General features: G+C 44.5%; 1 protein-coding gene across 8 annotated transcripts in view; it reads right to left on the bottom strand.

The window, feature by feature from the left end:
* FRMD4A (FERM domain containing 4A) overlaps positions 1–27,279 on the bottom strand; it is a 410,059-nt gene that overhangs the window by 43,571 nt on the left and 339,209 nt on the right. For all 8 annotated transcript variants that reach the window (XM_014949098.1, XM_014949099.1, XM_014949100.1 and 5 more), the window contains 4 exons: positions 22,562–22,645; positions 15,652–15,717; positions 15,381–15,438; positions 13,499–13,585 (listed from right to left, as the gene is read on the bottom strand). In XM_014949098.1, the coding sequence (XP_014804584.1) occupies positions 13,499–13,585; positions 15,381–15,438; positions 15,652–15,717; positions 22,562–22,645 (295 nt within the window). The remainder of the gene's footprint in view (positions 1–13,498; positions 13,586–15,380; positions 15,439–15,651; positions 15,718–22,561; positions 22,646–27,279) is intronic.

The following is a 27,279-nucleotide window of genomic DNA, read 5'->3' as shown; positions in this document are numbered from 1 at the left end:
CACAGAAATACCCACTATTTTACCCACCGAGGGAGGACAGGCGTGGGGTGAAAGGGTTAAGCCGGGAAGTCTGTCTCCCCTGCTAGCACCCAGTGAGCTGTAGCCCAGCTTCAAAGGCACAGAAAGGAAGTTTGGGGCCTGAACTCCCATCTACAACAACCAGGGTCAGGCCTGAGACTGCCGTGTGGGCTGCCGAAAACATCCCTCCGTGCTTCCAGATGTCCGTCCGCAAGGCAGGGAGGATAACGGCATGTGCAGAGGACGTGATTGGGAGGCGCTCAGACATGTGGAAGACATAAGAATCTAAAAAACCAGCAGATCACACCCTTCAGAAAATATCCCTCTGTCCCCGGGTCCCCCGTTGTCATTTATGACTAAACTTCGGTGTGGCGCAGAAAGAATTTGAAACCCTTCTCCGAGCTGTTGGCAGCTGCTCTCCTTGGATGCTCTCCTCCCCATCCTCATTCCTCGGGCTCTGCCGGACTGTCCCCCATGCTCCAATCCTTTCCCATTTTATCCTCTCTGCTACCAAACCTCACAGTGCTCAGCTTGTTAACTGCAGCTCCGTTTCCCTTCGATGATTAACTCCAACTGTCCAAACACAGGGGGCTCTGGGGGAGCTGTTCAGATGCCCAAACGTAGGCGTCGAGTGCGATTTTCCATGCCCCGGGGTTCCCTGCCAGGCCCCCAGCTGCTGCCCCAGGAAGGAGGGAGCTTGCCGTGGGTCCAGTGCTGTATCCAGCCCCACGGAAATATTCTTGGATCCCCAGCAGTGCCTAAAACGGCATTAGACACCTACGTTTTTGCGCACCGGAGCAGCTCCCCAGATGGCTGCATTTTCATATTTAGTTTGTTTTTCTTGGCAGGGTGCGGAAGGAGGCAAATCCAGGCTCTTGGGAGGGAGGGGGTGAAAGTGACCCTGCAACTTGAGTTCGGCGTCTTTTTTTCCATAGCCCTGCTCTCCGGAACGTACACCGTGCGTTTCACCATTGCTGTAACTGCTCTCCCTTTGCTCCCCAAATATTATTCTGCAGTCTCCCACTCCTTTTTGCCCACGTTGATCTGAGAGGTCTCACCCTTCCTATGCATAAGGAATCCAATCTGCAAAAATGTGAATACCCACAAGAAAGTATCCGCTTTCCTGTTAGCTGATCACAACCCCTCCGGAGAAACAAAGCCTAAGGTCTCCCTCCAGCCAGACCTCCTAATGTAAGCAAGCTGTTCGCTTCGCCGGTTGCCCGGCTTACGTACAGTTTCAAATTGATGTTGTTAATTCAGTGACAGATGCACAAGGTGCCATTAGTGGGTCTTCTTAAACGGAAGCATAATTTTTACCCATCAAGATCCTTTTACCATGCTGATGCTTGCAACCTTCACTGGGGAATAAGAGTCACAGCAGAGAGCTGGTCGTAATTTCACCGGAGGCTTGTGGAAATGCAGTGACAACAGATGCGTGCTGGTTTTTGGGGCTAGTTTGAGTCAAATCGTTCTTGCTCATGGCAGGTTTGCCTCTTTCTGCACCGAGGCTGGGTCTGGTTTTGGGTTATTTGGCTTGTGATTGCGTTTGGTTGATTTGCAGGGCCAAAACCACTGTGTGCCCCTGTGGATGGGACAATTCTTATTGGCTTTTTCTGGAGTTATATTAGGGGGCGTGATGACTTTTTCCAGACAAAAGGTACCTCACAGCAGTGAGGGTTGGGGACAGCATCTCTCCAGACATGCTGGAAATGAGGCTTAGGAGAAAGTCACTCGGTAATACAAGCTGAGAGCACAGTTCCCCTGCCCCCTTTAGTAGCTGCCTTCACTCAGAGCCCGCAGACAAGGGGACAATTAGTGGTGCTTGCGGTGCGGGTGAGTTTCTCTGATGTGGTTTGCCTGCTGGGATCTCTTCTGAGGTCACCAGCCCGTTTCGGATCATGCAGCACTGGGCAGCTTTCAGATGGGAACAATTTTTGGTAGTGGCCATCATTACAGGCTGCACATGAGATCATTTAATCTTCAATAGATACTTAAGGAAGTTTCCCCGAGACTGGCTTTTGAGCACAGCTGCACACTCACGCGTGCACATAAAAGGGAAAGGGGTGACAAAAAAAGGAGAAAAGAATGACCCTTATTCCCTCCTCCTCTGTGGGGGACTGTCCCCACCATGGGCTCCATTTCCTTGTGCCAATAAAACTGGAACCAACACTATCACGTGAATTTGCAAGGCTTCTTATCAACCCACAAACATTCAAGGGAATAATTGTTCCCTGTTGGACCATGGGTACTGTTTAAAATGCATTGGGGCGGGCAGGGAGGCCGTGATGGGGAAGCCAGAAATGGCTTTTCTGCAAAGCTGGCAGCTTAGAAGAGGAGCCAGGGGAGAGATCCGAGCGCTGCCCGGTGCGCTGCGGAGAATTCAGGTGCAACCTACAGGAATTTTCTCATTGGAAACCCCTTCCAAGAGGCAGGCGAGCTTGCCAGGCACCAGATGTTTGTGACTAGTTACAAAGAGCTGCAGTCAAAGCCCTTCAGACGCAAGCTTCTTTTGTGAGCACACTTGTGGTTTGCTGGCTGCTCACTAATTAAGCGGAGCCTGGAGGAGAGGAGGCCCAGGGATCTGCATCCGTTTCAGCCGTGTGAGTCTGAAGAAGGTTTTTACCGTTTTTATTGACCGTGGGGCCGATGCTGTGGAGTTTGCACACAGCAGGAGGTAGGGTCAGCATCAGAGCATTTGAAAAATGCCAGAGGCTCCTGATAAAGAAGGGAGGGTGTTTTGTGAATGAAAGATGGGGGGGGAGCATTTTTGTCTTGGTCACTCATGTCCTGGGTGACCTGGACTTCGCTGAGGTGCGGGGAGCTAAATCAATGCACCGTGCTCTGTCCCTTCGTGCTTGGGAAGCCTTGCCCGAGTAGCCAGTGCCATATGCTTGGGAACCCCTGGCATTTACAAGGCTGTTGCTGGCTCCTGTGTCACCCTGCAGCTCAGGATCAGGACAGAGAGGGTTGCTGAAGGACGGGAGCACTGGTGGTTGGTGCACAGTGCTCTCTGGATTATTGTACCTAGAGAAACGTGCCCAAATAGTACTTTTTGAAGTAATTCTCAGGCTACTCTACCCTGGGGTTGGGCTTCTGGGTCCCTGATGCTGTCTTCTGCCTGCTGTGTCCAGAAGAGCTGGACTTGGGACTGAATTGGGCAGTGCATTGTGGCTGGACAACCTTGTGAGGACACAACGTGAACCGTTGTGCATTGGGTCCATTAAGAACCAGATATCAATGCCCAGGTATTTGCTGTCTCATTTAATTTCCCTTTTCTGTGTCCATGTCTTCCCCTGAAGCACCTGAGATGGGGCACAGGCAGAATGGTGTTACTCAGCGATGCTCATGCTCTCAGGGGTTTGAGATATCACGCTTCGTGGCTGTTCAGAATCAAACTGTTTGCAGAAGTCTACAGAGGATCTACCTGCTGTTTGTCTGCTCTCTTTGGTGACCTGAAGGGAATTTACAAAGGAGATGGAAACAGACTTTTCTCAGAGGTGCCCAGCAAAAGTGTAAGGGGAAATAGACACAGGTTGCAGGGTTGCAGCAGGGGAAATTCTGACTAGATATACAACAAAACCCCCAAACCAAACCAATCAGTGAAAGTGGTCAAACACTAGGGCCGTGAGTAACCTGATCGAACTTTGAAGTTGGCCCAACTTTGAGCAGGAGGTTGGGCTAGAGACCCAGCGTCCCTTTTGACCTGTGTTTTTCTTTGATTCTAAGCATCTAATAAATGACCAGCTGTAATTGCCATTGGTCTTACTGACCTATATGGCATCTCCCAGTCCTTCAAGTCTTGCAGCTCCTCAGATGATTAATGCCTTGTTAAATCATACTATGCAGAAGGAACAATCATCCCTCCGACTGCATGCACCACCACCCAGAGTGGATGTTCTGAAATGCTTCTAGGAAAGGCAGAGAAATAATGTGGCACATTTCTAACAGCCCAAATGCAACCCCTTCTCTCGCCTACATGATGGGCAAGAGCCAACCCTGGATGAGATCCTGATACTAAAACTGGTACTAAACAATGGAACTAAACAATGGCAGTATTTTCACACAGCTTGCATGAGTGCAGATACAAACTCCCAAGTCTTTTGTTTTGGAGTTTAAAGACAAAACAAACATAACAAAAAAATTCCTCTTTGGAAATGTAATTCCCTCCACTGAACAAACCAGCAAGCAGGATTCTAGGGGCTGAGTTATGCAGGAGGTCAGGGTGGAGGTTATGAGCGGTCTCTTTTTGGCCTTAAACTCTATGAAAATCACAGCTCCAGCAAAGTCAATGGCAGTTTTGTCCCAGTGATTTCAGTGGGGCCATCGTTTCCGGGCATGGATTTGTGTTCTGCCTCAAGCCAACCCTGCTTCCATCAATCATACCTCTGTCAAACTAGTTAGAGTGAATGAGGAAGGATTTGGTCCAGGCAGAACAGCACCATCTCAGCTCAAACAAATAGACTCTTGTTTTAGGGGCAGATTTCTGTGGGCTGTCACCTGTGAATTAGTGTGACCCATTGCTGAGGGTGCCCCCAGGTCATGAGATGGGGATGCTGCCACGCTGTAACTTAGCCCTCCATCCTGCCACACTTCCATTCATTCCTGTATTTCTATTAGTTTGGAGTGTTTTCTTTTTCTTTCACTTCCAAAACCAAAAAAATTAAAAGGTTTCCTGCATGATTTGATGTGGGAAACAACCCCACCAATGATCTTCCCAGAGGCTTGCTGTCCTCCCTTCCCCCATGGAATGAGAGAGTGGCTTGGCTGAGCGGGACTTTCAGTGGTCTGTCAGCAATCCCAGCTCACTATCTAATTACTTCTTCCCCTCAGGCTTCAGGACTCTTTTTTTGCCAAACAGACAAACAATTTCTGGTCCAATTTGAGATCCCTTTTGCCGTGTGCTGTTCTCATGGGACCACACCACCCCAACAAACATTTCTGGCTTGACCAAACAGAAATTGCGTCTGGATCTATATAATCACCACTCTGAATTCATTTCTATTATGGAGAGACAATTCCCTATTAAATTTCAAAGTGCTTTATTGGCTCAGAGAGACAGCAAAGCATCAGATCACAAAGGGAAGCACCGCTATTTGGACAAAGCATTATTTGTCTACATAATGCAACTTGAAATTTGCGGCTGTAATTGTATACAGACTGGGAGATCAGACTTTGACTTTATATACAACCACATCCACCTTCACTACACATATATGTCTGGTAGATGCTGTTAGATACTGCATTGCTGTCACCATGCTGGCTGTGTCTAAATCAACAGGCCTACAGAGAGCTTTTTCCCCCTGATTCTTAGAAATTAAATTTTCTTCCTTTAATCCTCTGCAAGTAAATCCAAGTGACCAGGTCTTTCTGCATTGAAGATCTTTCTGACATAATATACTAGGTATTAGATAAAGGATACCCAGCCTATAGCCTATGAATCACCTGTGGCACCCAAAATGATTTATGCCACCCACAAACCATCCCTGCTACTCTCTTCCCCAAGGATCCTTTCTTCTTCTCTAGTGGCATGACTAGAGTACATCTATCTTGGAACCCAAACACAGGAACCACCATCCCCACCCCACACCCAGTCATGCCATGACGATGCACATACATATTAGGTTGTGTGACTAAAAAACACTCCTGTGATGCAGGGTATCCGTATATGGGGTGCCACAGGAGCACCAATCCCATGTACGTGGCAACGGGCTGCACTGCCTGACCTTCTGAGCCTCCTGCCCAGGCCACTGACTTACAGATGCCTCATATTCATAGCCACTGAACAACAAGGTCCCTGCCTGGTTTAATCTGGTGATAAAAATGCCCAGCCCTTTGGAGTAGTGAGTCCTGGTGAGCCAAGAGACAGCATTCGAGAAGGGTGCGGCACGCGGGGAGCCTGCTACCACTTCAGAGCCAAGCACAAGTGCTAGAGGAGGTTTCAATCTCTCTCCAGATCTCCACCCTGACTCCAGGGTGCTGAGGTCCAATTTGCTTCACTTTGTGCTGTCGGAGTGATTTGTCTTTGCATCTTGTTGAAGTTCCTGCTGTGAGCTGCAGAATCATTTAAGACTTGGCTGCTGCTTTTATAGAGAATTACTCTTTAAGACCTGAATACGACAAAGCACTTAGAGCAAGGGAGTTTTACTTTGATGGGACTACTCCTATATTTAATAGTAGCCATGGGCTTGACTTGGCTGGATCAGGGGATGGAACGTCATGCTGTAGCCTTTGTGAATGTAAATGCTTACAGAACACCCTGGGGACAGTATGCTTGGCGGTATCACCACAGTGATACACTAAACCACCAAAATAGTGCCGGTTTCCTTATAAAACAGCACTGCCTAGACTATGTAATAGTGTTTACAAGCATTATAGTTGATCAATATACTAAACTTACCTCTATAATGGAAACTAAACCTGACTATTCTATGGTTTTAAAAAGTTGCTTTGTTTAGACAATCTACTTTGTGGTCTGAGATAGCTCTGTTTGGGAGAGACACTGAAGCCAACTTTTACCAGCATATAAGAGAAAGAGAAAAAGTGGTGATGATGACCTGCATCCAACTGTTAATTCAACCACGGCAAATTCCATGCAGCCAAACTCCTTCCATCTTGTTCCAAGCTATGGAGCCCTTGTCTTGCTCCATAAAGTTATTGTGTGTGTTAATGGCAGTTTCTTTCTCTGGCTGCTGGTGATTTATACAGCCTGCACCCATACCCAGCTCCTACAGCTGTGCTGGGGGATACTGATTGCGGGCCAGATGGTGAAAGGGTCTGGGAACTGATCGAGGTTAAAAGCGACCACTTTTTTTGGCTGGGTTACGCTGAGCTCTGATCCCTTCTCTGGAGCAGTTTCCTTCCCGGCCACACAATTATACCAGCGTGACTGAGGAAGGGGCCCAGGGGAGGAAATGAGCGGTGGTGGCAGGATTGTGATGGGGGAGGAGGGTGGTGAAGGCCACTTCAGCTGGTACTGCTGCCAAAAGAAATGTTCACTGAATGACAGCCTAGTGGCACGTCCGGCCAAATCCCGTGGATATCCTCAGTGTCAGGGACAAAATCCTGCTTTCCAGCCCAATGTGCTCTGATCTGATTTATTCATCTCCCAGTGCTCTTGGCAGCTTTTTGGCACAGTGAAAAGCGGTGGTAAGGCATGGAATAAGTGGGTGCTGAAAGGGGAAGAACCTGGTGCTGGATGGTAGATATCCCAAATTAAGGGCCAGCAGCAGTAAAAAAGGTGCTAGAGAGAAATTGGTCTCCTGTCTAACAGGGATGGAACAAGACATTTCAGCAGGGGAAGGTCTTAAACTATGGCTGCTCTTCAACAGTCACAGATCTGGGTCTTACATTTTGATAGGAAAGAAAATAGGGTGAGCAACCTCTCACTATGAGAAGAAACAGCATGGTAAGGAACCTCGTTTTATATATGTCTCCCTCCTCCAGTGCTCCACATTTCCAAACACTAAACCAAGACTGAATTACTGCACTATAAAATGAGTTGAACCTGCCATGACCTGAAGACTGGTTCAGTTTACAGCCAAGTCCATAATCCAAAAAACATGAAGGATCAGCAACGGGAAGAGAAATAAAAGCGCTGAGCAGAAGGAGTCAGCAGGTAGTCCTTAACAGTCAGCTAATCAAAGTGAATAATTTATTACAGCAATGCCACTGAGACTCCACTAGCTTTTAAACCAGTATTTCCTGGAAATGTTTTCTGCTCCTCTTGTGTCATTTGTGAATTTGAGACTTTTTATCCCTGTCTGCAATGCAAAGATGTTTGCAGAGGTCTTAGGAAATGATGCTGTTCCAAGAAAAGCCCAATTAGACGTGAGTCCTGTGCATTGTCTCTGACCCCTCTAGATCCTGGATGCTCTAAAGAAAGGCCAGTCCTTTCTGAATACACCCCGTGGCTCGGTGACATGCCAGTGAGAGGAGCGTCACACATGCTCCATACCTCTGACAACAGAAACCAACCTGCTGCCAAATCAAACACCCTCCTTGAACATGAGGGTTTATAACCCCTCCCAAAGTCCTCTTTGAAAACAACCAATTCAATGTTAAAACACGGCATGGTGGGTCACACTTTTAGTCCTACCTTCAACCCTTCTAAGCTCTTGACCTCCATTGGCTCAAGTGGCAAGGAGTTATGCAAAGTGAATGGGGCTCCCTGGAACTGATTTGAATTTCATGATTCTTTTGCTTTTTTGACTGTCCTGATGTTCTATGATTAGTCAGGACAGAGACCAATTTGTCAGCTTCCTCCTCCCCATCGTTCACTAGTTTCTGTACATTTCACATCAATCCCTACTTTATGTTTTTTTAAGTTACTGGTCTGTCATTCCTTCACCACAGGAAGCACAAGTTTAACTACTCCATCAATGCAATTACTGACTTGACAATGCTTCATTATGCCCTAAAGCAGAGAGGATCTCTATTTGTTCTGCAGTAAAGCGGCTCTTAATTAGGCTGTTGCTCCTCCTGTGTAAATATCTCATTTTGCCTCTGGAATTGGGAAAGTTCACTCTATCTCTTGCTGTTTGGAAAAGGCCAAGTGACATCACAGAGCAATCTTTCACTTTCAGGACACAGTGTGCTGATTACTTTGCTCATGCTGTCGACAAGCAGGTGATTTCTCTCTGATCAGACACTTAAAGCTACTGATTTTACACGTGCTCTGTATTGCTTGGTAAGATGGGTCCAACTCAGTTCTTGTTTTTGGATGTTTAAATGGGAAGTCAATCCATTACTACTGTCGTGGATTCACAACAAAACTACAAATTAAATTCTTCTGTAATGAGAAGCCATAGAGCGCAGCGGAGACCTTATGGCAAGGGACAGAGTATTTTCATAGCATGCTTCATTTCATCTCAGAGAAAGGACAACGCTGGGAAGAAATGGCAGAAACTGATGTTTGGCTGTCACAGGGAAAATCTTTGTCAAGCTACGTTGACAGCTGAATTTTGGGATGCCTCACATTTTATCTTGTTTCCAAAAGTCTTTATTCCCCTTGGGTTCTCTTCAGTAAACGAGAGAATGCAAACACTAATAATGTTTATGAGTCTGAGAAAAAAGGCTCACCTTAAGTTTTGCTGCCACAAGCCTTGTGTGGAAGAAAAGGGGGTAACACTATATAGTGGTATTTCTTGCAAAGGAACCAAACACCACCAGACTCTCCACTAAGGTCGTTTTATTTTTGGGTGGTAAGTTAAAGCATTTCTCTGTTTATTGGCCATATGGAAGTCCTTTGGCTGACTTTGTTAATCATTCACTCTTCAGCTTGGAGTTAATTGTTTACTAACTGTTAAACTGTGTGCACTGAAAGATGCCTTTGGGCTCTTAAATCAGTAGGAATATCTCACTGGAACAACATTGACATGCCTAGTGCTACTACAACTGCTTGAGCATGCTGGTCTCACAGCTCCAGGCTACACCGCTTCTACTTCATGTACAGGTCTCTGGGGATAAAGATGAGTTACATCCCTACCTTCTGGTTAAAATGAACAAACACCACTCACGGACAATATAGACACACAGGGGGTCTGCGGTGCCTTGCTCACTCTTTCTAATTGCTCTGCAATGCAAGTGAAAAACCAGCCCTAATTACCCTTCTCTGAAAATGATGGGTTTGGTCACTACAGCCTTAGCGCCTTGTGGGAGAGTGGTGCTGGCATGTCCTATCTGAAGACCTGGCTCCAAAGAATGTGCTTTGGTTTATCATGAATATTGGATGGTGCTGACCCAAGATGGGTAGAGCCCAGCGACTCCTTTTTGATGTGCTTTTCCAAGGCACACTGATCCTTGAAGGGCCGTTTCTCTTCACAAGGAAGAGTTTGTAAAAGCTAGGTCTTAACTAACATAGAGGGAGCTGGGTTCTGCCCATCCTGGATGCTGTGCACTGCTGCTACAAAAATGACACTGGTTCTGCAAGCCACTATGAAACTTCCAGAATGCCTCAGCATATGGTTAGCAGGGCAGCAGCTATCTTTCCACACTTGATACTCCCATCTTGTTCAGCTGCACTGATGGATTTTGTGAAGTATACTGGAACTTTTGCATTTATTTAATACCTAAGAATGAATGTCTATATCTGATCATAACAGATACGGACCAAATCTGGGTTCAAACAGGGAACATTCAAGAGGAAGCCTTTGGCAGGGCTTGCTGAGTCTGTGAGCTAGCCCCTCAACATACAGGAGAAAAACAGAAAGGAGGACAGTAAGCCTCAAAGTGATGGCTTTGGGTAGCTTCAGGGCTTCCACAGATTTCAAGTATAGGCAGGAGGGAACATAAAAATAGAAGCACAGAGTCACATTAGGTTCTGCAGCCCAGCACAAGCTGCATTCCATTTTAATAGCCCTGTGTTCCCATCTGAACCACCTCCGACTAGGTGCCAGATACCCATCTCAGCTGCATCCCCAGAAATGCTGCAGGACTTACGCCTGAGTGAGAATAGCACAAGCAAGATCAAGTTCTGGCCCCGCATCAGCCTTAATTCTCCTTTCCAGACTCATCCAACTTGCTGACAAACCTAGTTAGTTTTCTAGAGACACATGGCCGATTTACTCCAGCAATTTAATAAAAATGTGGTTTTGAGTGACTGCTAATGGGATCGCCTGAGATAGGCTCAGCTGCTTAGTGTGGGTTACAGTTTTACTTGCAAACACAATAAGCATGGAAATCTATCTAGGATGACATAATAGGAAAACATTACAATCTCCCTTATAAGACAAGCAAGGTTTTTATATGCATTTAATATAAATGTCTTGGTTTCAGATGGTTTCTTGCTACAATTTTCTGCTTGTGTTTCTTCCAGGGAGATTTATTTTTCCATTGTAATTTTTCAATTTGTTTCTGGCATTGGCAATGTGCAGGAACAAAATAATAAAGATCAGAAAAGACATAATCTCCTTCCCCCTCCCCCTCTAATTTTACCTTGCAGAAAGTTCAGTAAGGTTTACCCCTCCTCTTTGCACAGCAAAGACTTGAACCAGCCCATGCTGGTACAGTGAAATGAATCAGATACTATGGTAAGCTCCCAGATACCAGGGTTATCAAGTGCAATTTTACAATCTAATTAGCAAAGGATTAAACATTGCACCTCATTGAGGGAGTTGAGCTGCTCTCGCCAGAGGGGTTTTACCACCTGTGTAGGGTAAGAAGTCTTTTTACTTGCTCTACAGAGAGTAAAAGCATATGATGGAGAAATAATGAAGCCTCAGCCACTCTATCCAAGTCCTGTCCCAGATCTAGGCTCTACATTTTGGAATAGCCCTGCCAACAGATGGGGTTTGCAAGCATCATGTAACAGAGAAATGCTCATCTAGGCTGTCTTTTCACTGCTGTGGTCTCTGGATTGTGGCAAGGGACAAATTCTAGCCCGGAAATTCCTGCTTTCCCTTCCCACCCAACCTTCCCTTCCAGATTTATGACCACTTCTGCTAAGCCACAGAAGTCCTCAGTGGTTTATACGTAAGGCAGCACCATTGTTTTGGGTCTCCTGGATTTTGTACATAATGTGCTGAGAGAAAAAAACCCACTAATTCCCAATAAAGAGAAAACTGGCACCCTATTTTTTAGGACTACACTTGCAGAAAAAGAGTAGGCTATGCCTATAGTCTGTGATTCTAGGAAGAGAGAGAGGAAGGTTAGTGGGGACACAGAGAGGCTGGCCAAGATGTTATCAAGCTCTAAAACTAATGCTATAAACCAGATCACCCTGAGTGGTTGAGAAGAAGAGAAAGTAAAGACATTAAGAAAGGAGGCTTGAGTCTTCCAGTGGAAACAGCTGTCTATTCTCATGCAGCCAAAGTACCTGACCTCTTTTTTTTTTCCTTCTGATGCTCTCTACCAACACTCTCATTCCATCAGGCTTGATAAAAATTGCTATAGATTGTGAATGGCTGAGTCCTTGTCATGGCAGAACACAGTTTTCCTCCAAAGAAATGTTTCTGTCACTAAGACTGACTTCTGAAGGCTTGTTTTAAGGACATGTCTTCCCTGGGGGGTTGGCACCAATGGAGGTATGTGGGTGCAAATACCTAGCCTAGGCATGTTTCAAACTATCACGTGTGAGTATGGCTTGCCCTGCAGGTAATGATTGATCCCAAATAGATACATCTTTTAGAGCACAGATGCTCTGTGGAAACTCCCTTACTCCCCTCATCCTTTTCTTCAATGAATAGAAAGCCCCATTAATAGCCTTCAGTGAATAAAAGGCTAATCAATGCACCTATTTTCTCCTGCTGCCTCCTTAGCAGTACCGTTTTCTACCAAAACCTTGATTCTAGTTTAATAGAAAATGCTATCTGTGAGCACCAGAAAATGTCCAACTTGAATGCAATCAGAGGAGGTGAAAGAAAGGGAGGGAGGACCTTGGCACAAAGACAAATGAGCAATGCAGTAATTAATTCAGTGTGGAAGAATTTGCATCCATTGAAGAGCTTCCTAGTTGCTCCAAATCGTCCAGCTCTGCAGCCTGCAAGCAAGCCTGAAACCTTGCCTCCTGATGTCTCCATGGACTTGCAGTACAACAAATGCAGTTGCTAACAGACTGTGCATGCCCACCTGCAGGGCATGTGCTCAGAGATGAGCTTTTTTCTATCGGATGGCATCCTAGGTAGGAAAATCAGAACACATGGATCCGCCTAGCAGGATGAGCTCAGGGGATCAGAACCTTCCTCCTCCCAAATGAACAGGACATTCCTTACCTGGATTTCTCAAAGGCAGTTTGGAAGGACTGAGACAAATACCGATTTTCAGATACACTGAAAGCCTCACGAAAAATAGTAATGAAGAGACCAGTATGGCTAGTCCTCACTGACCAAGGTCTAGGGGTCAGATCTATGCATGCCATGCCTTGATTTGTGAACCATTTCAAAGTAAAGTTCCTAAACAAATCAGAAACTGGGCACAAACTTTTTAATGCCTTATTTTTTAAGTCATGTGATGAAAGTTTTCTTTTCTTGTTAGCTTGACGCTAACTCTTCAGTTCATATAATTGTTGCTTATCAAATGCCATGCTGGTCCTGGGAAAATCATGCCATTTTTTCTGTTTGTAATAAATGGAAGAAGCTTTCCTGTCCCTTCTTCCCTCTCCCTCTTGGATCATTTATGGCTTGACAATACACAATCAGGGGCTGGCTGAGCACCCTCAATCCCGCCACAGCCAGTGGGGATGGAAAGTCTCCAGGACCTGAGAGGATCAGGCCTTCAGTTCTCCTTTATGTCTAATGAACCATGCAAAAAAGAAGCGTAAGTTGCAAGATTAAGTGATGCTTATTTTGCCCTGTACCACAACATTTAATAAATTAAGAGCTACCTTTTTCCATTAATTCTTTGCAGACATTCATACAAGTTTGGGAGAAACAACAGCCTTCAAAATCACAGGAATCATTGCCAGTATTTGGTATATATCACACCCTCAAATCAAGCTATAACACGTATGGCAAGCCCAGACCTTGATAGAAAAGTAAACACTTACCTTTCTTGGCTTCACTTTGTCATGGTAGTCATATTGAAAAATCCCCTTGTAGCTAAGTCCTAACCACCAAGGAATTCCCTGCTTGTCCTGGAAGAAAAAAGAGAGGGAGTTATATTGAATAGAATGGGGAAATACTGGAGATTTCCAAAGTTGTTATTCAAGGCAAAGATTCTTTTCTAAGCAATGTCTTTGAATGTCATGAGTGCTGTTAAATTTATCCCTGCTGAATTTCCCCAAGTCACAAAGCCACATGGTGTTTAGGAGAGATCTGTTTCACTTTTAGCTATAACATATAAAACCATTTAAAATGCATCACCTGTGGTCAAGTTACTCAAAATGCTGCCAGGGGAAGCGGGGGGGTTTGACATGGGTCCCTTGTGCAGTGGTGCATCCCCTTTCTCTTCCCTGCAAATTACTCAGTCTGAACTCCCAGAGATTGGAGAGGAAGGAAAGCGAATCACCCAGCTGACTTGAATTATGTGGAGGGATTTTAGCATTAATCTTGAAAATGCAGCAGTAATGGGATCTGAGAGCTACCAAGTGATAAGGTCTGACAGGCTTGGACCCAACTGCTTTGTGTCTGAGTGTGCAATAAAATGGCCTGATGGAGTAATGGCTGATATCTGATACCAGCCTCTTTGCAATTTACTGAACTGGAGTCCTCAATGAAATTACATCTGTTCTCTTAATGCAATAGAGAATGGCAGAGTAAAATGCAGCAAAACCAAAAGCCCCACATCAGGCAGAAGCAAAACCTATTACGCGCAATATCTGCTGCCTCATTGCTGCTCCCTGGTACTTATTGATCCCGGGGAGTTCATGGAATAGCTCTCAGGTGTTTGCAGGGTTGGACACCCAGCCCAGTCACCCAGGTTTCTTTTGGTCTAGAGTAATCCAAGAGATCTGGATACAAAGGGTGCTGGAGGGATCCTGCCTTCTGGCAAAAGGTGAGGCTAATGCTTTTCACAAAATGCCCTGCACATTAGCAGGAGCAGACTGAAATGCATCTCCCTGAGACAAGCACTGTCAGATATTTGTGGCTTTATGGTACCCCATGTGTGCAAGACATTACAGATGTATGAAAAAGCATATGATCTATGCAGAGAGATAATGATGAAACACATCAAAACTTCAGGGGTGATAAATGAGGGAATATGCTCTGGGGAGTGTGGAACTAGCTTTCTTTATGTGTTTATTGATTTCTCTACTTAAAAAAAAATAACAACCCTATACAGCTGGTCAGACAGGGAAGTAATAATAATATGAGACTGGAAGATCTGGTGATAAATCATTAGACAAAAAAAAAAATGAGGGATTTCATGAATACCTGAATGAAATCCACATAGTTATAAGTGGAGAACTGTTTGGGGAGGGGGATGTGTCTAAAGTATGGGACAGTGATTTGGCATTAAAAAGATGTACTACATCTGTATCCATCCACCTATATCTCAAGCAAAGGGAGCTGCAGGCTGCAGGTCATGGCTGGCCCTAGTTAGCTGCTCATACATCTGTTGGTTGGGAAAAGTATGAGCTCCTGGATGTACAAAAAGGAGGGGAGCATTGACTCTGCCAGTAATGTGGCTGGCTTATCCCTTTGGTGCTGGCTCATGGGCATCACCAGAGCTCACTGCTGCTCGTGGGCTGAATGTCTCCATCACAATAGGACTTCAAGAGTATTATCTCCAAGAACAGGATTTTCCTCTTTGGAGTTGTATTTAGTAAACATTCACTACACAGTTGAAATAAGTTTATCCTATCACAGGAAGTGAAACACGACTTTAGTAGCAGTGTATTGTATTCTGTAAGCAGGATGGTTATTTGTACCTCTCTCCCTCTCCAACAACAGTTTAATTCAATACATGACCTTTTTTGTAGCACGTACCTTTACTGCGTAATAATGCACTCCATATGTTGGGAGGGATTCTACAATGCTCATGTAACTGCAAAACAACACATAAGAGAATAACACATCTGAGAAGCTGAGAGGATGATCTGGGAAAAATGCTTAAATAAATAAATAATCAAGTACATAAATACTAAAAAATAAAGCATTAGATGAGATGGGAGACATCGTTACATATTGTATTTACAGTCTACTGTAAGTATTTCCCAATAAAACAAAGGTCAAAAGAAGTCACTGTTGTTTCACTTACTTCACAATTGCTTGACCTCTTGTCTGACCATTTAGTTTCTTGTAATGTTCAATGACCCGATCCTCACTGGAAAAGAAGAAATGAGATATTTTACATAATGGCAGTATCATGACAAAGCATCTTGCCAAAAGGTGAAGAGATAGTTCTGTTAACACAGCTACTGACTGAGGGAATCAAAAGATGCCAAGGAAAAGTGTTAGATGAGAGGATTTGATACAGCCCAGGGTAAACAAGGGGCGTTCACAGACTGAGAATAAAAATGGTTTTCTAGGAGTTGGCTTTCTGGAAGAAACTTTTTTAATCACAAACACGATATCTACACGTACAGACTTTTTCCTCTCTGCTTTACTTTCCTTATCTACAAACGATGCCCATGATATTACATTGTGTGGCAAACAGTTGTGTGTTGGAGCTGCTCAAGCTCTGCTTTGCCCTAGCTACTGCAACTTCTTTCCAGGCCCACCAAGTTCTCTAAAAGCTAGCAAAGCTTTCAGAAATCAGCGGCCAGTAATAGTGCTAAGCTTCACAGATTGCTCCTCGTTGCAACTGCACAAAACCATGTACAGGAGCACTAGGGGAAACACTCTGGGGAAATCTCCCTCAGCAAGGAGTTAAATTCTGAGTGTACACAGAGGCAATGTCTATAACAGCAGGTTAAACAGTGGCAGGGAATGTTTCCAAGGCACTCAAACTAGGGTCTTTTTATTGTTAAAGTACTGATGTCCAGTACCAAAAGGGGCCTACAGGAGAGACGGGGAGGGACTCTTTATGAGGGAGCAGAGTGATAGGATGAGAGGTAATGGTTTTAAACTGAAAGAGGGGAGATTTAGATAAGATATTAGGAAGAAATTCTTTACTGTGAGGGGGGTGAGGGGCTGGAACAGGTTGCCCAGAGAAGCTGTGGATGCCCCATCACTGGAGGAGTTCAAGGGCAGGCTGGATGGGCCTTTGAGTAACTTGGTCTAGTGAGAGGTGTCCCATGGCAGGAGTTTGGAACTTGATGATCTTTAAGGTCCCTTCCAACTCTAACAATTCGATGATTCTAGGTGCCTTTGCATACTATGAGGTTATAGTAACTCGCACTCCCCCAGCAATTCCTGGCTGAGCACCGGGCGTTAGCATGGGCCAGGGCCCATTCCCAATGCTGATTTTGGTTCTTCTCTGATTTCCAGCAGTGTAATGCCCACAGGACCAGCTCTGTTACACTGGCGTGACAGAATATTCAAATTCTCAGGTTTAAACCCAATCTCTTCCTCTTTATGTTGCAATACCAAGGATAAGGAATCTGTTGAGTCCCCTCAAGATACTGTACAGACCTTGCCAGTCCAAGAGGAAAGCAACCCAAACTAGCTTTATGTCACGTTTGTTCCCTCCCTACATGGCACTGCATAAGTTTCCAGCAGTACCAAATGCCTGTCTAACGCCATCATGCTGTGTGCAGTTTAGGCCCATGTGAAGTGACATTCCTTCCTCCCTGCATTTCCTAGGTCCAGATGGGGCCCCTCATGGGGCCTTTAAAGGCAGCCACCCAGTTGTCCTCCATGCGGTAATCCTTCTCCAGGCAGACCTGAAGCTATTTTTATTGCTAGGCAGTGTGAAGGAGCACAGCAGTGTGGGATGGTCTGGTAGATGACCTCACTGCAACTGCTCAGAGATGCCCACAGGGACTTTAGTGGAAAACTGCAAAGGGTTTCACTGGCCCCGCTAACACGACTGTTGTCTCCTCATTGCTGGCTTCCCCATACGCATCCTTGTGCCAGAGAGATCTGCGTGGAGCCAGAATCTCTTTTAGAATGAAGTTTCCCTGCCCCTGCTGGGCACAACCTCCATAATGCCCTCAGTGATGTCACAGGTAGTGGCCACACAGAACCTGCTGTGACATCACACACAGGATGTTCTGTTCTGTGGCATCACAAGAAGGACAGACTGTGCTGTGACTTGCCAAACAAGGTGTGCTGTGCACAGATGGGGCATGAGGCATGGCACAAGGTAGCTGAGGACCAGGGCATCCCTGGTAATGCAGGGAGGAAGGGAGGGGACCAGAAGCACCAGTGTAGACAGCACAGAGCAATTCAAAGTAGATGGTCTGTCGGAGTGTCAGTGGGGCCAGCTGTTCCCCACACAAACCTGTAATTCGTCTGAGAGTAACCGCGTTCCTTACTCACTCCCCAAGTGACTTCCTCCAAAAGTCACTGGTGAAAATAAAAGGGCTCTTACTGGGGCAAGGTGAAATGTTGTCCCACCAGCACACCAAAATGGGTACAGGGTGCTGATTGAGTCAGTGACAAATCACACGGGTAAAGAATAGTCCAGCTCTCCCATCAAATCATCCCTCAGAATAATTTTAATGCTTAGAAAACGACCTGTAAGCTATAAATTCAACAGCTATGAAACCATATTCAGTCCGCCGATCCAAGCAAGTACCACAGATGTTATGGGCGTGCACATGAAGGCAGAGCCCGAGTCTCCTGCCATGATTATCATAAATAGGATTACTTTTGGAGCAATAACTGAATTACATGAGTGTTCAGTACTGGAAGATCTCCAAAAAACATCATTCTTAATAAAAAAGATAGACAGAGAGGGCTTACAGCCCTTTGAAATTACCTCTTAAAACCACGATTACATGTGGATGCAATTCCTCTGTGTCTCAGACAGGAAGAAACTAAGAGTGACTTCTCAGAAAACAATGGAGTTTCTGCAGTGGAAAATGGTCCTAGCTTTGGTTTCCACTCTGTGCAGTTTATTGCCCAGATCAAGCTCTCATATTGATGCCATTCAAGGAAAGGATAGATGTCACTACACAATGATTACCTAATGTGATTCCGGATGCGCTCTGCTTTCTTACAAATGATGAGTATAAAATAATGGATATGTTCCCAGACCATACCCCTTGGGCAGGGAAGCCAATCGATGGCTCATCTCCTTCAAAAGGAACAGTGGGATGAATAAAGTTATGCTCTCAACCCATCCTAAAAGATGTGGGATAGTCCATGTTCTACCCAGTTTTCCTAAACAGATGCAGGCAACACGCTCTATACCTCCATTGCCTCGTTAGGATACTAATGATCTTCTTTTCCATTGCATAATGTCTTGAGGTCTACAGATGTTAAGTGCCAGATAAGTATCATCCTTGTTTCTACTTTTGGACAAAAAAAATAGAGCCTGAATTATCAATCGAGTCATGAATATTTAAGAGTGAGATTTGCTGCCTTTCACCTTCCTACAACACTGAGCTAGTCACACTTTGGGGAAAGAAACAGATACTCCAGAACAGAATTCATCGTGACAGTAAAGGGAGTTGAGGGCACCTAGCTCAGATGGAGAGGTCTACACTGAAGAAATGCTCATGAATCCCACCCAGCTGCCTGACAGTCGCTCCTCTAACAGTTCTTTGAACTTCCTTTTCATTCCCTGGCAAGGAGAATCATCCAGCACAGAGATCACTTTTTGCCTCCAGCTCTGGGACAGAGGGGTAAGCCCAGCATGTGCCAGGGAAAACAAGCAGAACCATTCACGGGTCAGAAGGAGCATTAACAGAGCTTATGAACATTCTCCCCTATCATTTCAGCTGTTCATCCCTGAGCCGCTGCTGTGCTGTTATGGACAGCTGGGAGAGTGCTGGGACACTGCCTGGACCACCAGCTGACATCTCCTCTCCCCCTGCTCTGGCTCATTTCTGTGTCAGTGACACAGAAGCTCATTCATAAGGCAGGGCTGACAGAGGATGCTTAACTAATGTGGCGACACGGAGGCTGCTGAAGCACTACCGCCTGTTTGCCAGCTCTTAAAACATTCCCCCAAAAGCTGCAGAAATCAGTACATGGATGATATCCCGCAGCAGACAACCCTGATAAAGATCTTTAGAACTACCAAGAAATCCCTCCTGTCCCAGCAGCTTACAGAACTGGACAGCAGACAACTTGCAAGGAAACACAGGGCCAGAGTTGCTCATCATCAGATCCAGATTTTCAAAGGTGATTTTTTCTCCCCTCTCTTCCCAGCACACGGAGCTGTTTCAAATAGCTCTGCCCTCATTGCTGTGCCTTACTGTTGTTCTGTTTCTAACCCTTGTCCATCTTGATTATATTATTGAACATGCTAATGTCTTTATTTGCAGTCATATGCTGTCCTACTAAAGCCAGCAGACCATCTCTTGGGCCAAAGAGACCAAGAACAGGACCAGAGACTCAGGTCTGTGCTATATTAGAGAAAGTAATTTTCAGCTGATATTTTCAGAGGTGGATTTTCTGGCAGTGCTGATGCTTTAGGATGCTAGAAACAAGCTTGCATTCAGAGTCTGGTGGAACCTGGGAGAAGTCTGTCTTCCCCCTGGTCTGTTGAAAATCCCATTCTAGCATCCACTTTGTGCTGGTGCATCTCTTCCTTGCATTCTTACTGGCAACCCAGTACTGGGCTGGATTGCTAGGGAGGATCCGAATTGACATAAAATGCAATGATGATGGCTGGAAAGAAGTGCTGTGTACTAACACAGGTTCTCTCCTGTCTCCTTGTGATTAGTGTTGTGTCTAAAATAATAAATACTGTCAGTTGTTTCCATGCATGGGCAAGAAAAATCAAAACCCAGAGCCCCAGTTCCTAGATTGTGCGGGAGGACCAGAAGCTCAGGTTCTCATTTAAAAGACAAAAGAAACCCCAAACTCCTTCTTGCTTCACCAGTAACCAGTGATGCTACAAGATGTTTGAGAACAAGATGTGAAACTGATTCTTCTTAATCTGTAGAGAGCTGGAAACAAAAACTTGATGATATAAAAACTACAACCTTCATCTTTGTTGTGATGTCTACAAGCTTCCAAGAAGATGTTAGAGGGTAGGGAAAGGCCTGCAGCAAGGGTAGGCAATAAGGAGACTCCGTGAAGGTAGAGCCAGAGGGACCAAACTGTGATGATTCATCCCTCGCTCACCTAAGAATCCAGGATTCATCCCCCTGGTCTTACCACATTTGATAGGAGTACACAAGTGATAGGAGCAACAAGTGATGCTTTTTCATGAGGTGTGATGGAAATTTTATATTGTTTCATACAGACCTATCATAGTACCTTGCTGAAGGTATCCTAGTACTCGATTATCCATTTTATTGCCCATTTTATTGCCCATTTATTTAGTCCATTTTACCCTATACAAACGGTGTTTTGTTTGTTTTAAACTAACTACAGCAACTACCCATCTCAAGTTTAATGTTTTAAATGTTTCTTTCCAGAGCTGGAAATTCACTTGTTACCGCTTTGTGCTAATGCTGAAGAACTGCAGCATAACACTGATTGTGCACAGAAAAGAACATGATGAAATTTGTATCCAGTATGCAATCTGCATGGCATGCAGAAGTGTCTGAAAACCCAGTTTTAAAAATCTGCCCTTTTAGATCACTGAAGTTTGATCTGTACTTCAGAAGCTTTTCAGCTGATTCACCAGCAGCCTCTTCTTGAGACCATTCAGCGTTTCAGAGGGCGTTTACAAAAGAGCCACCATCAAAAAATAAAGAACTAGTGATGTATAAGAGGTCACTCAAGTGAAATCACAAGGGAGTCACAGGACTCTAGCCACTGGTTTTACTACCCCATTGGAAACCACCAGCTTCCCAACCTGCGACCTGTTCTCAGTCTCATGAGAACTCCCACAAAATTAAGTACAGCTGCGAGAAGTGCTGTACCTCGTGTCTAACTGTAAATACTAGTGACGTTCTGAGCATGAGGTTTTACATGGCTCTTCTCACTTCAGGTGACTGAACACAGCCCAAACCCAAGGAGGGTGTCTTACGGACAGAGGCTGTCCCAGACTCACTGATATTTCTCAGCAGAAGTCCTTAGGATAGGCATGTTGGCTAACACTTGGTGGCCGTGGGGACAGACAGATTCTGATGGGCAAACAGGGCCTGACAGGCAGCCTGGGTTGTCACTGCTTTCCTGTGTATGGATACCATCACAGGCAACTGAAGGAAAGGCTGTGTGGGCACTTGAATAAGACTTTAGTCCAAGTTGCTGCTGAAGGGTCAGATTTGCCTTCCCTGACCATGGCTACCCTCCTCTTGTGGTGGCTTTTAGCCTGAGTGAGAAGTTTGTCAGGCAGACCAGGCCACCAATGTGGCTGGAAAAGCACATTTTTTTTTTTTTTAATGTGTGGATTAACTTGTGCAAAAAGGAAAGAGATGCTCCAAACAGGGAGACTGTTCTTCCAGTGAAGCAACTACCAACATTAATCAAGTTTTCACAAAGATTTGGTTTGATTTTAGGACAGTAATATCAGGAGACTGTGATGATCCACAGCTTTGTGTGGGTAACCCCAGCCTGGGACTCTGAGTCACTCCTGATGTGCTCGGAAAGTGATTAGGAGACCTCACAGACCAGCTTGCCTACAGCTTGACACAGGGTACAGCTAATTCTGGTATTGTAGCTGTGCTAGGAAAAGTGGATGGCCTTCCTGGCAAAGGGAAGAATTGAGATCAGAAACTACAAGCTGATTCGTTTCTCCGTGCCATCCTCAGATTACCAAGATGCCAAAATTAAAAAGAGTAGCAGATAAAGAAGTTCACTCCCACCCCCAGGCTTGTAGCCTAATGCTTTAAAGACAAACATGAAAGAGGAACAAAAGGAAAATCAAGTGAAAGCATCTCCCCATTAATGAACAGTCTTTCCCCAAATTCTTTGTTATTTGCACGGATAAAAGGGATAGGCAGGGTGGCATAAAGAATCTATGTGTGGGGCATACAAAACTTAATTGCGCTCCTTCTCCTATCCTAGATTTAATTTTCAGTGCAATAAAGATGCAATAAAGACAGAGCTCACAAGCCTCCACCTCTGAACATCACCTAGGTTGTATGAAAGGAGAAATACATCCCTCTTAGTTCAGCTATGCCATACAGAGGGCTCTGCTCAGCAGAATGGTACGTTACCAGTAAGCGAGGGAAGGATGCTCCTTCAGCGCTGGTGTTGGAAGGGCGGGCAGCTTCTTTAATTCATTCCTTACAACTTCATTGCTGAAAGAGAGTTCAAAAGGAGGATCAGGCTACAAGAAAACAACCACAATATTTGATATGACCTGACCTAGCTGGCAGGCTGCTACGGCTCTACATCTGTTCCTCCTTAACAAAAGGCACTGGGGTTTCCTTTTTCTTCTCTCTTTATTTGTTTTATGGCAGCCCAGTTAACTTTTCCCTCTATTATCAAAATTGGAGAGAAGTTCTCCCAGATGGTTATGTTGAAGCACTTCCTACCAGTGACTGGACACAAAAGCCACCATGTCACATTCTATTGAGCAGGGTCCCACGGACATGTTCAGGGAAAAAAACCACACAAGGGGAAGAGAAGAAAAAGTGATGCTTTCAGCTGCAATAAAGCATCTTTATTTAATGCCTTACAACCTGCAGCAAAAAGGAATGATTTGCTTTCTTAGCATCACAGGTCGTTCTTAGCCTCTTGCCCCAGTGACCTGGCCTTTGCACAACATCTTCACTGATAAGATTCCAGATTGAATTTATGTTCTGCTACACAAAACCCTCCCTGGGACCAGGCCCAGCCACTTGGCTAGCATTCTCCTTCCTGCAACCTCTAGTGGCCACACTGGCTAGCTGGTGCAGCATCACTGCCCACCAGAGATCAGGGAGAGCTCATGAAGTGGGAGAGGTTTTTGCAGATGAAATGATACCATAGGATTTTCTCCTACAAACCCAAAATGCCTCTCTTCCCACTTTTAAACACACAAGGGATTGTGTGCACATGAAAAAAAAAAACCCTCCCTCAGAGGCTTGGGAAGGAAGACAGTGTTGCTGTTACTTTTAAAATTGTAGAAATACACAGCCAAGAGGGCCAGACAGGACACTGAGGAGTGCCAAAGAATTCATGTTTATTGGCTTACTTCTTAATAGCAGGGTTTTTTTTTGCTTTCTTGTACCCTGCCCTTTATCCTGCCAAAATGTGTGGCTGTCCTGGAGCTGTGGAGAGAGATCCTTCTTCCGGAGCTCCAGATTTCCCAGCCCACTGGCTTCTCCTGTAGGCCAGCAGGGCCATTAACCAGGCAGACAAGTTGGTCTTGGCATCCTCAGCTGCAGACCAGCCATCCTAACATCTGCTAAAGGCCCAAGGAGCCTTTGGACCTGCCAGGTCACCCCGAGTTTTGCTCTTGTCTCTGGGACAGTTTGTATGGTGGCTTGTAGAGACATGATACTGCTTCAGATGTTGTAAAAATCTTCCCACAGCACTTCTCTGTTTTCAGATCCCAGCAGCAGGCTCTACCTGAGACCTAGGTGGGTTTTTCTTAATTGGCATTTGCAGGTTAATTGCTAGGTTGAGCCATAGGGTAAATCACTAACATTAAACCTGGAGCAGGCATTTTGGGTATGTTTACAGGCATTTATTATCATGGGAGTTCCCTGACAATCAGTTAAGTAGTTTTAAAACAGGACCACAACTTCTAGTCAAGACGAATCTGTAAGAGAGATGCTCAAGTCCCAGTCGGGTTCAAATTTTGCAGAATGAAGGTGTGTGGAGCAGCACTTACAATAAAGGACTAAGGCAACCACTTCCACACTTAAGCACATAGAAAACCACTCAGTAGCACCTCATTTGCCAAGTCAAATGTCTCTTGACAAACAGTGTTTGAACACCCACTCCCGCCTAAATCTCACGGGCATTTGACCATAAGATGATAGATCCTCCTTTGTGAGCTCAAGAGCTCAAAACCAATTCAGAAGTTTCCTTCCATAGCAGGTAAATATCTGCACAAGTCTGAACAAGAAACTGCTCTGTTCTGGATTATCTGCTGATCTGGCCACTCTGCTCTGAGACTGACAGCCTAGAAAACAAGCTGTTGCTGTTTACAGAGTTCCCTGGGTCTGCCCAGAGACGTCTCCTCCACAGCACGTGCGTACTCAGCTCTTACTGAGTTTTTTGACATTTTGAAAGAAACCGGGGAAAAAAAAAAAAAAAAAGAACCCAGCACAATCAGAGCACAAGCAGCAGTCACTGCCCTCAAGTGAATATTTTTTGAGGCTGGCTCCTCATAGAAGGAAGTTGAGAAATTTCCAAAACTTTTCTGGGAAGACAGGGAGTAATTTCCAAACAGGGACTTTCTGATCCCAGAAAACCATCAAATAGGGCAAGATTAGTGGTGACTAACTATCTTTGAGAGTCTGGGAAAAAGCCTGAATCAGTAATGGCTCCCATAAAAGAAAGGGCTAACAGCAGTCAGCTCTGTCTTTCCTGTCACTGAGGAGCAAAGCTTGCTTGCACTACGGTAAAAAGTCTTAAGAATCAAAGAAAAAGATATTCTTCATGATGTTGTTGGATGGGATTAGCATTTCTGCTCAGTACTTAGAAAATACCATACAGGTAATGCCTCATAACTTCAAATCACCAAAAGTAAGCACTTCCAGGAACAAAAAGGTATTTAATTCCATGGTCCATATATTTACTAAGTCTTCTGGCAAGACTCGTCTCAATATAAATGAATTTAAACTCCCAAAAGGATGTCAAATCAAGAAAAGGGAAAAAAAAAATAATGACTTGGGTTGCATTTGAGCTAGTGGCCATGAGGTCACTTTCCTCTTGGCTTCTTTGAAAACACCAAACCCCTTAATTTTTAAAACGTTTCCAGCAGGATCATAAGTGGTTTTGTACTTACTGCCTTTCCCGCTCTTTCTAGTGAAATATCTCAGTGTGTTTATTTTCTTACTGTATTTAGAAAGTGTTTGTTTAATCCGGTCACTTGTGCTGCATTTATTTTATATTAGAAAGTGTCCAACCTGCAGGATTGTTATTCATGGAAGGGTGCTTTTGATACAGATTTATTAATATACAGGGGAAGGGCTTCCAAATACACTTTCTCTGTGTCCTCCAGACCACTTTATTCCTGCAGTATGGTGGAAATTATAATATTTAAGAGACTGAATAATAGTATGAAAACTGAAGAGGAAAAGCCATCTGCATGGGATCCTGAAAGCTGGTTAGATATCCAGAAATAAGGTGAACTGACTAGAAGATGGACCTAGAAGACAGGAATTCCCGAGTTCTGGTCTTAGTTCTAGTACTGCCTGTTCAATGAATCTGGGCCAAATAAATTTGTCACCACATCTCAGTATTTGTGTCTGTACATGGAAGTAAAAGTCTACCTAGCCACTTCATAAGCATTTGGTAAAAAACAAGTTTTTGGAAACTGGCTGCAATAATTTTGCAGATTTGCAAGATTACAGATGCAGTTGTCTCAGGAAATCCATACATTTTCCAGCATGTGTAATAACAATGATCAGTAACAAAACAAACCCACAGGGTAAAGTTATCAACTGTTCTCAGCAGGGTAATTATTTCTGTTGAATGCCAGAGAAAATACAGAGTCTGATATTCTCAGATGGAATGGTACCATTTGAAATACAGTGTTCAGGGTCTTCTCTTTAAGGTTGCGAGAATGCAGCCTGAGTTTCGTAACCTCTTAATAAATTCTAATTGGTTTAATGTCACGTGGTTACACAGAAAGAAAAGTAAGCCTGAAACTATGCTAGATTCCCATCTGCCCAAATGTTGAAATTATTGTGAAATTCTGCTTAACAGGAAACTGGCCGTTTGCTTTCCTCCCCTGTTATTCTTTCTTATGTTGCTGGGAGATACTTGGAGTTCACTCGGAATGTCTCATATTGCTTAACTGGAAGAAACCTAGCAAGGAGAGCCTGTCTGAGGAACGAGCTGCAAGGCTTCAGGATTTTGTTTTATGTTTTACTCAGTTTTTTCTTTCTCCTCCTGAAACTGAGGGACAAATGATCAGTATATGTTATTTCCAGCTGCTTTTACATAGAAGCTGTTTAAGCTTGAAAAGCTGGATTCTGAACGTTTAAAACTGAAGTTGGTGTGAGTTTATGAAAGATTTTGGTCAATCTTAGACTGGACTCTAAATCCAGTCGGATTATCTTAGAGGGAAAATCTCAACTGTTTTAACAATATGTGATCCTCCCCCTCCAAAATTAGCCAGGGCACTCTGTTTCCTTCCTCTATGCAGGCCTAAAGAGGGTCACACCTGTAAGACTTGTGCTCATGTAAGGAATTGGAATTTGTCCTGCCCACACTCTGCCAACCAAGTGTGACTCAGCTCCCTGCTAGAAACAAGATTAGCCTGAGTTAATAACCTTTACATCTGTCTGCAGGATACTAGTTTATGAGCTTTATATGAGTGATTCTGTGCCTTTGAAGTAAAAATTTCTGTAACTAATAAGAAAAAGCACAGATCAAATCTTAAGTGTCCTATTCAACCTGAGAATCAGCTGACTAGGGATACTCAATTATCTGAAATTCAGTGATATGTCCCAGCCTAAATGCAAACCTTTTTAAGTCTTGTCAGCTGAAGCACTTGGGGCTTCTCTTAAATAATGTGAAAACCACTCTCGTTTAATGCAGAGGACTAGGAACTTCTCAAGGAGAAAACCTTTTTATTGTAAACCTCGCTCTGCCTACTTCTGTATCAAGTAAGAGATGGGCCCTTTGTACAACTCTGCTTGCAAAACACACCACTTACAGCAAACACTGAGAAACATTTTTCTTAGTTGATCTAAATGGGTTCAGGAGCTCTGGGTTTCTAATGGGTTTGTTTTTGAAATGAAACAGACATTAGAAATGAAAAAGGCCTGAG

The sequence above is a fragment of the Calidris pugnax genome, unplaced genomic scaffold (assembly GCF_001431845.1).
Source record: "Calidris pugnax isolate Ruff unplaced genomic scaffold, ASM143184v1 scaffold125, whole genome shotgun sequence".
Taxonomy (NCBI): Eukaryota; Metazoa; Chordata; class Aves; order Charadriiformes; family Scolopacidae; genus Calidris; species Calidris pugnax.
The sequence above is the reverse complement of the archived record's forward strand: the minus strand, read 5'-3'. Positions and strand labels throughout refer to the sequence as shown.